Here is a 16,644-nt window from a genome sequence, read left to right as displayed (position 1 = left end):
AGAAGAAGTCACAGACGGCGCACCACAAAGGAGGGCAAAACAGGACGCGTGTGTGCAGGGAAGCAGTGCCCTAGATCTGTATAGCATCTGAGTTACCCTGTCATTCAGGCTCCTTTCATGCTGTTTCAGGCAGCAGTTTCCCTACCCGCACCTGGAAAAACAAAGACAATGCGTTCAGTGGCAGCACACCTCCATGCGTAAATGGAGAGGCATCGGTGCGTATTCGCTGTACTTTTTCATTATGCGTGGAATAAATAATGTTTGTTTTGCCACTAACTCATGCCCTGTCCCATGACCACACGAGTATAGATGCATTATAGACTTCCTCATACTTCATATCTGCCATGAGTGATGGCGATGCCTGCAGAATCTGACAGTACCGGTGCGCAGAGCAGCACTCGTGAAAAAAGCTTCAGCGCACCGGATCGCAATGGTTATGTGAAAACATGTGTCATCCCACTGTGCCGTGACCGAGATTACGAGTCGTGGGTGAGGCTAATGTTCACAAAAATACGGAGTTCTCAGAGACTCCGGAGTGCGGTGTGTGCGGGGTCGCTCTCGGTTTTTCTCGCTCTGTTGGTCAAATGTGCAGACTGGAAAGCTGAAGCCAGCAGCAGCGCTGACAACAGACTCTCGCATTCATCGTCTCCCCTTCACTTCGTTTCAGGCTGCGCGGCGGAGCTGTTGCAAACTTGCTGGAGTGTGGTTTCGCCATTGTTCACCCTCGTATGTGCCTTCTTTTGGGTCGGTGTCTACTTAATCCGCTGCGGGGTTCTAATCCAGTCCGCCCTCTCCCTCCTAACCTTGTGCCACCTGGGCGAAGCAGCGGCGCGGTCTCTCCTGGACGGGACAGATGAGCAGCTGTTTTCATTCACCACAGCAGCCGTGGTCGTGCTCATCTGCGTGGCCACCGGCGCACTCATGGTAGCGCGGCTGAATCAGGGCATATCTGTGATTGTTTTCATCAGCATAGTCAGGACGATCTCACTATTCTCGCTGCACAAAGTACGGGCCACTTGGAGACCATACGTAGCGTACCTGGTTGGAGTGCTGGGCATCCTGCTGGCGAGGTATGCTGACAAGCTCCTTCCCAACCAAGGGAGACACAAGGAGGGCTGCACCCCCGTGACTGGAGCCAGGGAAGAGATCCCTGTATTTAAAAGGCGCAGGAGGTCCAGTTCTGTGATAGCCTCAGACATGGCACACAGTCAGTCCAACAGTAAGTCACATCGCCGGACCTCTCTGCCATGCATCCAGAGGGACCAGGTAAGAAGTTTCTGTCCCATTCAACTTTTCTATTTCTGACTTGTTTTCTTCTTTCAGTGTCAATGAGTTTTGTGTTTGAGGCAGAGGAAGGAAAGGAGTGTGCAGTGAAATAGCAGTAAAGCAAGGACTGTTGTCTTTTTATCACCCAGATTAGAATGATCAGTATTATTTTATTATTATTATGGATTTTAAGCAATGCATATAATATTATTGTTTACATAGTTTAAAAAAATGCAATGTAGATATCTCATATATATATATTTACAACAATAACATCAAATTGTTATTATTATTATTATTATTAATAATAAAATATTATTATCATTATTATTACTATTATTATTATTATATGTTTATGTGTTCTGATCCTGTTTTACATTGCAGTGTTCATATTACAGTGGACGCGCTTTGATCTTTGATCAGTTCTTATTGCTCTGACCATCTCTGAACTGATATCTTGTCACATTCTGCAGAGCCATTTGCAGCCACTGGCAGGCAAACGTGGAATTAAAGCATATTACAATATACAATACAATATTTTTTTTTACTTTAACTTCAGGACTATTGTTATACAATGCCTGATTCAATGTTTTTAAATAATAACAATGCTTTATCTTCTACTAAAAGAATCAGTTAAGCCAATTTTTTTACCTTTTCTTCTGTAAACGTTGCAACCGTCAGACCAAGGAGATGATTTAGTTTATGTGGATTATACAGTATAGTTGCAAGTGTAGTCATTTGAAAATAAAGTACCAAATTTGGTATTTTGTTGCTAAAGGGATGTTATTTTAGAAACTGGTCTCAAGTGCTGTTGAGGAAGGGAAGCTGAAGATACAACGTCAGTGATTGATCTCATCCCTAATTATCCATGTCAAACATTTCCCTCACATGATCTCTGAACCATTGCCACGAAATCAACAAATGCATTTTTAGCTTTCTGTCCTGGACATTAATACCATTTGCTCTCACTGCATCACTGATCGAGGCTTACTGTCCTTAAACCCCAGGAATGCAGCAGCTCTGGCTTTTAAACCTCCTCTGATACTGATACACATGCGTACCTGTTTTTAGGAGATGGGGGGGGGGGGTTCATTCAAGTAGACTCATATCAGCTCCTCAGCCCTCCATATGGAAAATCAATGAGCACGCTGAGCATGTGAATGGGAAACAGACTTTTAGCGTGATCAAAGCTCTCGTTGTGACCTGTGAGTGCGGTTAGGTTGGGAGATGAGAGGCTGCACTGTCGGCCCGGCCACTTGAAAGATGCCCTCAGCTCTCAGGGCTAGTTAGCGTTGTAGTGTGCTTGTTTGTTTTTCTTTGTGGTCACACACACACACACACACACACACACTCCAGCACATACACAAATCAGATATGAAGAGACTCAAAGATATTATTAACAGTTTACACTTCTCTGATTTTTTGAAATTCTGATTTAAGGTTTGATGTCTCAGCTGAAGCTTATTCAAGTGTCAATCATTATTAATCTGATATGCAGTAGTTGGTTTGCTTCAGTAATGAACTGAAGATGTATCTTTGTTTTCCAAAGAGTGATGAGCTGGAAAATGGCTGGTTTTATAGTTCACATTGAATAGTTAAACAAGCATGTGCACAGATGGTAGATTATTTTAAACTGCTGTGATGATTACATCATAATATTTATCTATATATACAAAGAAACCAATACATTCAGTGTGCATATCTTTTGGTGCATTGAATAATGAAGGTTTACCTTCCATCTGTGATCTCATGCTCTGTGATCATACATTAGAAACAGGAAGGATGCTGTATACAGGTGAATTTAACCGACAAGAAATTAATTCTAAAATTTTTTTCCACACAGTAGCATTTCCATTATGGTAAGAATGAACATAGACATTAGACAGCCAAGCTGTGTGTGACAGCAATGTAATATGTCAGAGACACTAAATGCGTAATAAAAAAAGAGGATGGATACCATTACGTCTGGATTCAGACTCCATTACTTTAAAGGATTAAAGATGTCGTTACTCAGAGAACAATAGAAACAGCCCAGAAATCAAAACATTAATCGTAAACAGCTCTCATTATTCAACTACGGCAATTAGAACGTTTTTGTCTGCTTTAGGGTTGTTCTCTTGCAGCAGTGTCCCAATAAAAGCTGAGTAGGATGGAACTACCAGACAAACAAAGTGAGCAATATTGTGCAAAGATGCAAACATTTACAACGTCTCTGACTCTCTCCTGCTCAATCATCAGGCTGGAGCCCTCTGCTGAGAGATGATCTCTATTACATGTTTGTGTTGTGGGATATAAAGACAGCTGTGCTCAGACTGTCTTGGTAGTGTGTGAAAGTTAAGAATATATTAAGGTTTTATGTTCTTTACCATTCCATTCATTGTCATCTCTGGTGGTGCTGCAAAGCAATTGACCAGTCATGGCCTGCCTGTAATTGAGACACACATGGCGTACATATGCTGTCTTAACCGTGTCTTGTCTGTGTGGTCTGTAATGTGTAAACAAGCCCCATGCTGACCCACGCTAGTCATCACCTCGCTCACACGGGGCTCTGGCCTCCCTAAGGGGGGTCAGACGCACGTTTGAGGTCCACAATGCAACCACCACATGGTGACGGGAACAGCGGAGATGCCAGACAGCATAAACTGTCTGACTGGAAGGAAAAATATAGGCTAACTGCATGGCAGCAAAGTAGCCATAACTTTCCAGGAACCTTTTCTCAGTTAGAGGACCTACAGACGCTAAATGGCGTTTCAACAGGTCTGCTGTTTTGCTGTGTTCATTGGAGTTATGATGTTTTAAAGAAGCAGTAAGAGCGCCATGACAAGGAGTGAATCTGCACTTTGTTGACGTGACAGTGTTTGCATTAGTGCTGTGCATCTGAAGTGTTTGAAGAATAGGGTGACGTTGGATGAAGGGTTACAGTTGATACTTAACTTTGTTTTTCTCAGGAGGCTTCTCCCACAGACAGTCTTATATAAAGGCCCTTTAGATTGATAGTCACTGAGTAAAAACAGTTTATTCAGAAAATAAATAGAGCGAAGAGGAATCCCTCTGTCTCTTCTCCCTCACAAACCTTAAAGCTGCCATGTTGTCTTCCACCACTCTGCCAAAACCTTACTCTGAGACCATGCTTCAGTCTGCACAACTGTAGATTTAATAAACAGCCATTTTCCCTCCTTCTTGATTATAAATTGGCTGCCAGCATTGCAGTAGGTGTATTTCACAACACTGGGGTCATCCTTCCCATCAGGCGCGTAATAAACGAAAGTCATTATCAGCTGATCTGATAGCGGTTAGCAGGGGCCTCTGTGGGATAGTCCCCCTTCTTGGGTTAATACAAAATGACAGGCCGGTCTTCTGTATTTCAGCTGGGGATATTGAACTGGAGGAAGAGGCGTGGACTCGTGGTGTGGATCGCTTTTCACAGTGTGTAAGGAAATTTGAGTCCAAGGCTCTCCTGCTGCAGACATCAGCACTGTCATAGAAGTTTCTCTCCTCTGAAGCAGAAGAAAGCAGTCATGCCATGTTGCCAGCGCACATCCAATGTTTTTTTTTTTTTTTAACTAAACCTACCTGAGCGGCAAAGTTTGAGCAGAGCTGATTAGCCAGGAAAGGGGGAGTGGATTCGCGAGACACTTTCCCTTTGGGAGGTGCTGGAAGCCACTCCCTTTTCTGTCAGTAACACCAGCCCTCTTCACAGTGCTCTGCTCTCTGTCCTCTCACTGACACCAACACAAATATTATCCCAACCAGAGGAGGAAATTCTTTCTTAACTTGGATGATAAAGATATTCTTGAAATCTATGGTAATGACTTCCTGCGGAATGAGATCCAAACATAATTACTGTTGCTGTTGTAAATGTTTCCTGTTACTCTATTTTTGCTGCACCATCCATAATTGAATTGTGTTTTGGATGGAGGAGGCTGTTGATAGCCTGTAGGGCAGTGATTTACCACGGGGCCACTGTGCACTCTCATCCTAAACAGCTTGTTTGTATTCTAAACGCATTGCCTCGTGGGATATGATTCTTTTTTTTTTAAACGTCTTTTTTTTTTAACTGGACTGGCCTCTGGGTTAGAAATGGTCTCACTGAACGCTCTGCATTTGGAAAGGAAGCGGTTATCAGCATGGGGTTGTGTGTCTTGTGATTGGGCGATCCACTTCACACTTTCAATCCCCATTCAGTCCCAGTGTATTAGCTGCACTGTGCGTGTGTGAGGAGGCAAGGGGTGGAGGATTTGGGGTAGGAATGAAAGTAGGTCATACGAGGTTTTGTTTAGTAGCCAGGCAAAACAGCAGGCTTACTCTTAACCCCCTGAATGGTGGAAGAGTCTTGCATTTGACTGATGCAGTGTAACAACTTTAAGCATGCTTGTGCTCCAGATTTGTATGTGTTACCTCTGCCATGTTGGCTAGCCAGCATGAAGCCGCATTACACTTGGTTTTGGTCTGTGGCAGTATAAACAATAGCTTCTTGCCCACATTTTTTGTCTCACCAAACAGACAGGTTTTATACAGAGTGCTGCGATGGCCAGCTCCCAGCTGTTTTAACAATAATTCGTTTTTTACTACCTGGGTCCTATTTTCATAGTTTTGGCAATCCTTTCAGTTATTATTACATTGTACTCAGCAAAGTAATTGTTAGGATTTGGTAACACAGTAATATCACTTCAACATCAAATAACCTACCTTATTTGAACTGCGCACACCTGAAATACTGGTTATAATCCCTCACTGCACAGGAAAACCACACTAAGTGCACTAGCTCAAAGTTGTCTGTAAACTGACGAATGTTTACAACAGACACAGTTTGGGTAATACTTTTACCATTAGCCTTCGTTCTTTCTTCAAAAAATAGACTGGAGGTCTAATCTGGGGGTTTGCTTCATGTCTGTATGGTAAATCTGAAGCTACATCTAGTGGCTGATTAGCTTAGTTTAGCATAAAGACTAGAAACAGGGTTTTGAGATGCTGGCTGGCAGTTCCTTTCTTTACCTCTGGATAGAGCCTGGCTCGCTGTTTCTCCCTGCTCCCAGTCTTTATGCTAAGCAAAGGTAATCAGCTGTTGGCTATTATCACGACAGTGAGATCAATCTTCCCTTCTAACTCTCGGCAAGAAAGCGAATAAGAGTGTTTTCCAAAATGTAGAGCTATTCCTTAAAAACCTGTATTATCATCTGACCAACTGCTTATTGCCCCATCTGAACTCTTTTCAGCACGCTGCCATGTTCCTAGATCTCAGCAATTAACTGGGTGAGAACAATGTTATTATTACTGATACGGAAACTACGAAAATAAGACCTAAGTTGTAATAAAGCGGATTTATCCTTTAAACTCGACATTACATGGCTCACACATCTGTGTTCAATTCTTTCATTACCTTCATTTACAGCAACAAGAGTAGCTCATATCCTGATTCTTGCCCTGTGTCTCTGATCACCTAAGCCAAGCAAGCCAGAGGTCCAGGACTAAGCTGAGTACCTCTCTTCCCTCTCTTCCCTACCCCTGGCACGACCACGATCTGGCTCCCTACTGATTACCATGGAAATTATGGAAGGACGTCTGTGTGAGCATGTGTGTGCATGTAAGCGAGTGTGTGTGTGTGTATGTGTGGGTTGCCAGCAGCTTGATGGCTGCCAGCTGCTGCAGGCTGAGAGGTTGAATCCGCTCGGAGAAACACGGAGGGCCTCAAACCACAGACACAGCCCAACGCAGCTGGAACTGCTAGACAGGCACAGGCCTCCAGTCCTGACACACGGCACACATATTAACACCTCGGGATCCTAATAACTGCCTCACATTTGAATAGAATAGTAGAATCTGAAGTGAATTATGATTTTTTTTGTGCATGTTGAAGGGTAGATTACACACTGTACTTTCTTCTTCTGCCGTCTGTTCTAGACTTGGGCAGTTGTGTCACTCAAGTTTTCTGTGTTACCATAAGAGACCGACTATTTCAGTGATGGAGGTGAACAGAATGTTCCTGGCACAAATGTGTGTGTGCATACAGTACGTGGGTGTATGTGCTTGTGCGTGAGTGTGTGTGTGTGTGTGTAAAAGGCAAAGATTTAGAGAAAGAGGAAAGTGTCTGGGTGCACTTGGATGTGCATATGTTAGGTGCATATGAGAATAGAGTTAGGTATTGTTTGCAAATCATCACTATAGCCAATATGATACCTGAGTTTCAGTATTGTTACCATAACAAAACTTTTGTTGATAATTTATTTAGAGAAATATAAACATGCTTTTCTGTAGTACCCGGTTTTTTGTTTAGCAGTAGCAAAGCCTCTGAAATGTTAGATGTTTTCAGAATACACTCAGCCACATAGGCAGATTTAGGCAGAGGTACTGCTTATTCCAGCTTCAAATAATGGCTGTGCTTGCTGTGAAATTCTTTTGGTGGGTGCTTTTTTGAAGCTGGGCACCGGGGTCCGTCCTCTGGCTGCTGTCCGGCTGACATCGCTACCATCACTGCGAGGAATGGGAGAGGAGCTGTGTCCTATCATAGGGGGTCTCCCTCTGCTGCTCTGTCTGTCTATCCTAACGCCTCAGCTTTCTCATTTTCACTAGTTTCTGGCACTTCTTGATGAGATCGTTTGATGATGAGTTAATTCATTTTTGGCACGTTGCTAGTTTACCAGGCGCGTAAAAAGGTGCCAATACGTATACAGCACGGCAGCACATCACTTTTCTATTTGGCTTCTATTCATGTGTTTATATTTCTGAGGAGCCCACCTTTAGCAGAGTTTCTGTGCTGAGACCACTACAATGAGAAATATGAACATTCCCTCCTTATGTTTAGCAAAAGAAGCCTAACCTCTCATGTCTTAACACGAGCAAATGCTCTTTAAAGGATGGGCAAGTTAATAGGTGCCAGTGCATGTCCGGTTGGACAGCACATCACCTCTGGGAACTGAACACAACATGTTTGGCTTTCATCTGTATATATCCTCCTGAAGGGCCTTTTCAATCACACGAGGTGCCCACTTTCAAGACAGTGATCCCTTACATGAGGGGACATTCCTGTGCTTGCCCCGGCGCTAAATGAACTGGAATGTGCAGGTTGAGCAGACCCTGAAGGACAGGCCTGTGGGCCCATTCACCCAGCCCTCCCCTTCCTGGCCCACCCCTCCCCGCACACCCTGACCTGAGCCAACACCACCATCCTGGGCTGTCACCAGGTGTGCAGCTGGCCTCTGCCGAATGAATAGACACTCTCACATCACCCCGGGAAGTGTGTGCTCGAGTGTGTATGTCTACATGTTTGTGAGAGGTAGAGGCAGAGAGAGGCGGGAGAGTAGGCCTAGACGTAAATAGCTGCAGTCAGTAGAATGTGTGAAAAACAAATGGAAGAAACAACTGTTAATTTCCCCTCTCAGAGTGTGCACGTGCATATTTGGGACAGCGGTGTCCCAATAATTGATCTCATGGCCTTTTGATTGGTGTACGGGTGCAGAGAGGAAGTGCAGCTAATCCCTCAGGTCCAGTCTGGCCATTGTGTCTCCACTAGAAACAGACCAGGCCACAGTTTCTGCTGCTGCTGCTGTTGCTGCTATGATTCATTTAACAAGCAGGAACATTTTGAACCCCTCTGACTGGGGCTGTCCAATAAATCCAAACTTGGTCAACTATTAATTGATTATACATTTCAGGAGCATGACAAGGAAGGCTGTTTTCAATGGATGGATGGTTGTGTTTAGTAAACCACTTTCTGGCTACAATTGGACAAGCTATTGCCTATATTTTATTTGATTCAAATTGTTCATGCAGCATACATTTTCCTCTAAACATTACAGCCTCTCCATTTCACCCCAGGACTGTTGCATGTTATTTCCAAACTACTAATGTGAAAGGAAGTTTTCAGACCCTTTGCTTAGATAAAAGTAGCATTACAGTTGTATAAAAATACTCCATTGCAAGTAAAAGGCATGCAGTCATAACATTAGTAAAGGAACAAGTCTTATCTGCAAATTGCACTCATAATATCAAAAAACAAAATTTTTCATGCAGCAGAGTTCATATTATATGCAGTATATTACAGAAGTATTATTATTACTGATTCATAACTTTTAGTATGTTTTTCTTTAATAGAAATCTTTATCTGCAAAGTAACTCGTCCCTGTCAGTTAAATGTACTGTAAAAAGTACAATATTTCCCTCTGTCAGCGGGATGCATGTCTGTCTAGCTCAATGGTGTGGTACAAGGAAAAGTGTTATTGTAACCTCTGCCTGGTGAGCCCTCCCCGGCCGTCCAGCCCACTGCCTCACTGGCTCGCCATGAGCCTGTCTGTCCCTGCAGCCAACAAGGCTTCTGCTGTTCCCTGCTCAATGCTATGTTTTACTCTCTAAATATGTTAGAGAAAAAAAAAATTCTGTCTGTACATCTGTCTGTCAGTCAGGTTATTTCACCCCTTGCAGGGGCGAGAGTCTTAAGGTTTTGGTTAAGGGCTGTTTTCACGCAGTCACTTTCAATTAGTCAGATATTAAAAGCGCAATGTATAGCTGCAGCGCTGTGCTGAATTTGCATGATGGTATACAGTGTCTGTATGATTTAGATTTTTATGGACACACAGTATACGAACAAATACCAATGTTTAAATGATGGTAATGACAGTATGGAACCATTTTTGTACCACGTCGGTCACATTTCTTAATCCACTCTGTAAACAAAAACCGCTATTGGTCAACTCAAGGAAATGAGTTATTTTCATCAATTATAAATAGCAATAAATGGGGAAGGATGACAAAAAATAAAAAGTGGTCAACTGGCATGAAAGTTTGAGAAACATTTTTGCTCTGTGATTCAAGTGTTTCCCATGTATATGTATTTAGCACCATTCCTTGTAGAAAGAGGTGTGTGTGTGTGTGTGTGTGTGTGTGTGTGTGTGTGTGTGTGTGTGTGTGTGTGTGTGTGTGTGTGTGTGTGTGTGTGCAGGTAAGTTTGTGCCTCATCACTTAAAAAAAAAGTTTACAGGAACTTTTTTTTCCCTTCAACGTGCTAAGCCCAATGAACATGTCGTTTCAAGTTAACATTCACTTGTTAGGCACATGATGAGGACAAGACATTGAGAGGGTTCCGACATTCTCACACCGGCAAGAGTTCAACTACACACTGTATTATTCAGTTTGAAAGTGTGAGTCTCTGCTCAGTTGTTAGAGAATTTGTTAGACGAAGGTAGAAGCTGTAGCTTGTCCTGAACTCCTGCTCAGGCCCTCTGACTTTTGGTCATTAGCAGTGTGATAAAGTGGTGACCCCCCCAATAGGTCTCTGTACACTGTAACCAACTGCTAATACACACATACACTCACATGCATACACAGTCCAGCCAACTGGCCAGGCAAGGTCTCATTGATTTGTTGCTGCTATGCTTTGCATTGCCTGGAGACACTAAACGATGTCAGGGCTGATGTGTTCTTGTGCAGGTGACATGCGTTTATACTCTGCCACAATTGATGGCTATGAACAGCAGTCTTCTTCTGCCTGTATGTGTGTGTGTGTGTGTGTGTGGCCTGGCAAGTAGTGGCAAGTAGTGTGGCCTGTGTAGTGGAGATAGTGGGCTGTTGGCTCCAAGCACCCCTTCCTGCCCAAGATAGCCAAGCTCACCAGCAATTGCTTTATGGAGCACAACACTGAACGCTGGCTCAGGTCACGTCTTCACCTGGAAAACAAGAAGTGAGAATAGACATGCCATGGCAACAGGTGATCCTCGTTGATAAGACGCATTGCGTTGTTTTCAGAAAACTTCAAATGTATCCCTCCATCCACCCAGATAGCACATACCCACATTCTCTGTGTAAAGAGAGGGTGAAAATTAAAATGGGACTCACAATGATGTGACTGAGGTTAGAATAGGTGTACTGAGCCTTCATTTTAATGGTTATCCGCTTTGGCCCGCCTCAGGTTTCTCTCTCCATACTCTTTCTCCATAATGTTTTCCATTAGCTGCTGTTCCATTCATGCTCTCGCTGATCCCTGCATTGTCTCCTCCGGGACTGGACAGCTTAAATGAAATCTCTATACCTACTGTAGCAGGCACATCTCTTCTCTTCTCTTCTCTTCTCTTCTCTTCTCTTCTCTTCTCTTCTCTTCTCTTCTCTTCTCTTCTCATTATTTAAAATTTTCTCTGATCTGTGGAAATACTTCAGTGTCAGGTCTTTAGGCTCAAGGCAGTTCAGCAGCCCCAGATCCTGGATCACAATGATGGTTCTAGACCACATTGCAGATATGGTCTTTGTGCTACAGACCTCGTCTGTCTGTAATTCTGCACCTTTCTTTTACCTCTCTATTATTTGTCTCGTTTTTGAGCTAAAAACAAGTTCATTAACATTTTTTAACATGTTTCTTTCCACAACCCTTCACCTCGTGTGTCACTGTCATTGTCAGAGCCACTTCAGTGTTAAGATTTAAGAATTGTGAGAGGTCTGGCAGGTGATTCATCAAGGCTTCGGAGAGAACGTTTCCATTATAAGGATGAGAAATGGCATGTGGTGGTTTTGGCAAAGCTCCACAGACTGGAGAGGCAGAAGGACTTTTGACGTCATTGGGAAACGTGACCCACTTCTCAAGAGGCGAGGAGCCTTGGGCTGGTTGAGCAGATGTTGCACAGATGAGCCTGCACGCACACACACACACACACACACACACACACACACACACAAATGCACACATGTGCACCTACCCTGTATGCACACTTTCTTCTCTGATTTTATTTTCTAATTAAAATTCCCGCAGAAACAAAAATCAAGGACCCAGGAACTTCAGTCGAGTCTCACTGGGGTTTGTGGTTGTGCACAGGCCTGAACTGTTGGGATCATCAGTTTGTCCGCTTGCAAAAGAGGTACAGCATGACAAAAGGAATGCTGTTCTCTGAACAGTTCTCAGACAGGTAGAGAGGAACCTGAAGCATCATCTAAAGTATGGCTTTCAGCTACAGTGCTCCTGTTATGTAAGTGGATGTAGAGAAGACAAGATGGTGTTCGGCCCATGAGAACCATTACTTAAGTTCTCCACTGGCTCCATTCTGCCCATCAGCCAGGGGCAATCTCCTCCCCCTACTGCCATCACTCTGGTGCTTTCAGACGTTACATAAAGCCTTTCTTTCTGGTCTGTCAGTTAGTTAGACTTGTCACAGAGCAATAGGCTCTCTTTATCTCTCTGCTATTTGCACCTTTTATTGAAACTGTAAAGGTCTGTTGTAGTGCTGGTTCCAATAGATTGGGTGGCTTGCACCGCTGGAGGCTGACATGCATTCCCATTGGAGCACCATAAAGTGTTCTTAGCTGTCTCTATTGTTCCTTCTATATTATCTTAATTTTAAAGTGGCTACAATTATTATTTTTTCTAACAAATGAGTACGAGTATGAGAAAGGTTTCACTTGTAGTATTATCACCAAAGAATTGTCACTGGACTCTGCAGTTCACTTCTGTTCCCCTCAGTTGAGTGTTTTAGTATTTTTCACCTCACTGTGTTGCTTTTACTGTTTTAATTCACTCTTTGCTGGTTTGATCTCAGCCACAGCAGATAGCTGTTTTCAGTGGTCTTCAAGTCTTCAAAAACTTACTATACACTCCCTGACCAGCACTGAAGAGCAGACAAAAAAGTTAGCAACTAGCTGTTGAACATAATGAAACATTTAGCAGCAAGCAAGTATTTTCCTCAAAGCACAATATACAGCTGTAGCTAAAAGGAGAGTTAATGTTGTAATTATATTTATCAAGTTGACAACATGCCTCAATACTTGCTGATTTTGTATGTGCTCAGTGTGTGTGCAACATCTGCTAACAAGCTTACATGTCAACTGAAATTATATTATGTCAGTGCTGTATTCATAGCTGCCAAAAGTGATCAAAAACTTCATTATGTTTATTTATTTGTATTTATGTATTTATTTGTAGATTCATTCATTCATTCATTTTTTTGTTGTTTTTTGTAAGTTTTCATCTGCCACAATGTGAATCTAGAACTCAGCACCTTGTGGGAGATGATAATCTGATTTCACCCCCTAAACCTGATACACATGTCATGATTTGTGGTGTAACCGATCCTCTAAATAATTTGTGGTAATGAGGGAAAAACAGCAATTTCACTGATTTAGTTGTTTAATAATAATCATGGATACAGCTCCTCTGTTCACAATGCTTGCATTAGTTCTTTGTTCAAAAAAGTAGTGGGCACATCTGTCCAGCCTGCAATTTCATGGGAAGGTTCGTGTGATTTGTATGTTTACATCACAGGTGGATTCTTTCTTTGCGATTTTGATAGATATTTTTGTCTTTCGTCCATGGCACATTTAAGTTTCTCTGTCCATGATGGGGTCAGAGCAGTTCTCCATTTCAAAAAATTGCATTTCTGCACTACCTGCCAAGCTGTAGCTGGCAGTGACATCCCAGTTTCTGCGAAAAAACTGCAGAATATCCCATATCTATGGAAAAAGGAAATATCAATGCCTATTGATCTCAGTCGTAAGCTTGGCTGTGTGCTATTTATATGTTGATATTCTTACATTTTTAATCTAGCTCACGTTTGGCAGCCACATCCTCTTCAGTTGTTATTTTTCCCTGAGGGACGGGTCAGAGGTGACGTCGCATCAGCCAGCTGTTTGGTCGGGCCTTTTTTCTGTGTGTAGACAAACTCCAAAAGACAAAATGGTGGCTCCTCCAGTGAGAGACTGTTTGCTGTTTATGATGAGCTCATTATTTCGGAAATGTCAGTGGTAATCAAGATTGGTCACCTTCAAGAAGCAACTCAATTTACTGTGACTGAGGTCTTTACTTTTCTCGTCACGCCCAGCTTCTAGTGGTTGTGTACCCCTGCTGAGGGACAGTGAGCTGAGAGCAGATCCGACAACATTACATGCTTATAAAGATTATTACTGCTTCATTTCAGATGCACTGATATTGTTGCTTAACGGCAGGAATGCATTTGGGTGTTGAAGAAACACACGCGGCACACAGCACGCACACACCTGCGTAAAGGGGGCCGGAGCCTGTGATGTTGCTACAGATGTAATAAGCACTCATTCATTTCATGTTGGCAGAATGTTAAGACTGATTCAGGGGCCGGTAGATGAAAAGGTCAGTGGGCTTGTTTTGAGTGAGTGTAAGATTTCCATCATCACGCCGCACGCTCTACCAGGCCCAGTACAAACTACACAAACAGTGTCTCTGAAGCCCTTGACAGCCTCGATTCTGCCATTAAGTCAATAATCTGCCCTCACTCTCTCCTTCTCCTCCTCGTCTCTCCTCCCCTCACGACTGAACTGCTGTTAGTTTACGTACTTCCCTTTTTACTTACCCTCAACAACGCTTGTCCAAACAGCAGCATAACTTTCCCCCTTATGTGTTTCCCTTTCTTCAGCCGTGCCATTTTCCACAATTCTTCCACTTTTTCTCCCTTCCCCACATCTCACCCAGCACCTTTCATTGTTTCCAGACAGTGGTGAAACATATTGAGGGAAACGTCTGTTTGCACGAAGAAAGACAGGGACACCCCCCTCCTCTCTCCACACACACACACACACACGCACGCACACACACACACACACACAGGAGGAATTGTTCCAGGAAAGTGGCATCTGTGCAGCCCATTAGACAGGGATTCAGTGGACCTGTGCGGGCCTTTTTACATATGGTGGTCAGCTGCTGGAAAGGAACTGGAACCAGGGGTCACATTTCAGAGAAAACATTAGGGGAGATGATGCATGTTGGACACACACACTCGTTCTTCAAAGTCCTGTAGTGCCCTTCACCGCTGCCCTGGTGGCGTTGCTCTGGCCAAGTCGTTCATATCCGCAGGACCTGGCCGCAGGTTGGAGCAGACAGCTTAGGCTCACACATTTGAAGCCTCGAAAAATTCTAACTCTCATCCTCTCGTGGATCACTCCTCGAATCATAAGCCCCGAAACGTTTGACATTTGTTCTAAGGAGGATCATGAGTAAAGGGTGTGAGAGAGAGTGAACTCTGAGAGGCCTTTCATCAGTAGCAACACAGTTATTATTGCTGGGAATGTCCCCCCTACTGTAATGATTGCTGAAATGGCTCTCTAGAGTGCAGGTCTACCCACTTGACTTTAGAGAGAGAAACGGAGTGAGTGAGGAAGAAAGGAGCAGAATCGGAGAGTGAGGGAGTGTTTTGTGAAGGTTTTTGGGAAGTAAAGTAAGGAGGAGGCCTGCTTCTCAGACCCTGCAGCTGTGATTCATTAGTATATTTGTGTAGCTAGGTCTGAGTTGACTGGACCATGTATGGACCCTGTCCAGAGCAGGCTGGGATACTTCCTACAGGGCCAACTGCTCTGCTCTCATATCTTTGAACTTCTCTCACTGTTTTTACACCAGTGTGTAAAGGGACATTCCTGCTAAATGTGCAATGGATAAAACATGATTGTATTGCACTGTATTTATGACTCATAATTAAATAGTAAAATGATGTGCTGGGAAAAAATCTATATGCAATCAGAATTCATTTTGGATATCGTAATGAGAAAGAAAACAACAGCAAAAATTAGCATTTATGACCATTTAAAGTACAGAGACTCTACTATTTTGCTTGTTTTTGCTTTTTCTAAATAATCTTTTGACACTTTAAAGGTCTCTGGCTGTTCTACAGCTCTTCCTACATTTTTTTCTCCCTGTCTTTCCTTCACCATCCTCTGACAACTCATGGTAATGATATAAATATTATAGCATCATTGACAGATGTTATTCAGAAAGAAATTTATTTTGAGGAGTAGATGATCATAATTTTAGTTGACCTATAACAGGGTTTTTTACACTGCATTTTTATGCTATGTGAAAATCTGATTATTATTATTTTTAAGTAATCTGCAAAAAATTGAGTGTCAATAAAGATATATTCAAACAAAAAAGTTACTGATTAAATGATTAAAAGACACATTTGACAGAACATCATATTTGTAAAGTTAGGTTGGTAGTAGTAGTTCACGTACCTTAGATCATTTTACTGCCATGAAACTGGAGTAGATTGCCCACTTAACTTAATATGTTACATTTATAAATGCATTTGAAAGCAATATGATTATATGCTATGTGATTACACTGATACTAATAAATTACATTTGAAAAGTAACTCAATCGGCCTGTTTCTGATCATGTTTGGAGAGCCTCCCATGTTTTAAAAAGTTAGTTATTGTTAGGTAACATTATTAGAGCAAAGATTTAAAGAAAACTCTTCCTTCTGGGTGGTATGCTGTTGGTCACGGGGATGTTACGAGAGGCACGGCCCTCAGGGAGGATCCAGCTCACGTTGTTTGAATATGTTTTGTGTCAGAGCACCTGGTCAGAGCCTCAGGCAGCGGATGTGACTGCGCATGAATACGAGACTCATTAAGTTCACTGGCCTGCCAGGTGGACTGTAACTT

The 16,644-nt window shown here is 42.8% G+C and overlaps 1 protein-coding gene across 3 annotated transcripts in view; it reads left to right on the top strand.

Moving 5' to 3' along the window:
- The first annotated feature begins 274 nt into the window (after positions 1–274).
- Positions 275–16,644, top strand: part of LOC139201051 (cGMP-inhibited 3',5'-cyclic phosphodiesterase 3A-like) — a 63,182-nt gene continuing 46,812 nt past the window's right edge. For all 3 annotated transcript variants that reach the window (XM_070830267.1, XM_070830266.1, XM_070830265.1), the window contains exon 1: positions 275–1,266. In XM_070830267.1, coding sequence (XP_070686368.1) covers positions 352–1,266 — 915 coding nt within the window. In that variant the 5' untranslated portion in view covers positions 275–351. The remainder of the gene's footprint in view (positions 1,267–16,644) is intronic.

This window comes from Pempheris klunzingeri, chromosome 5, assembly GCF_042242105.1.
Source record: "Pempheris klunzingeri isolate RE-2024b chromosome 5, fPemKlu1.hap1, whole genome shotgun sequence".
Taxonomy (NCBI): domain Eukaryota; kingdom Metazoa; phylum Chordata; class Actinopteri; order Acropomatiformes; family Pempheridae; genus Pempheris; species Pempheris klunzingeri.
This window is presented reverse-complemented; position numbering and strand designations above follow the sequence as displayed.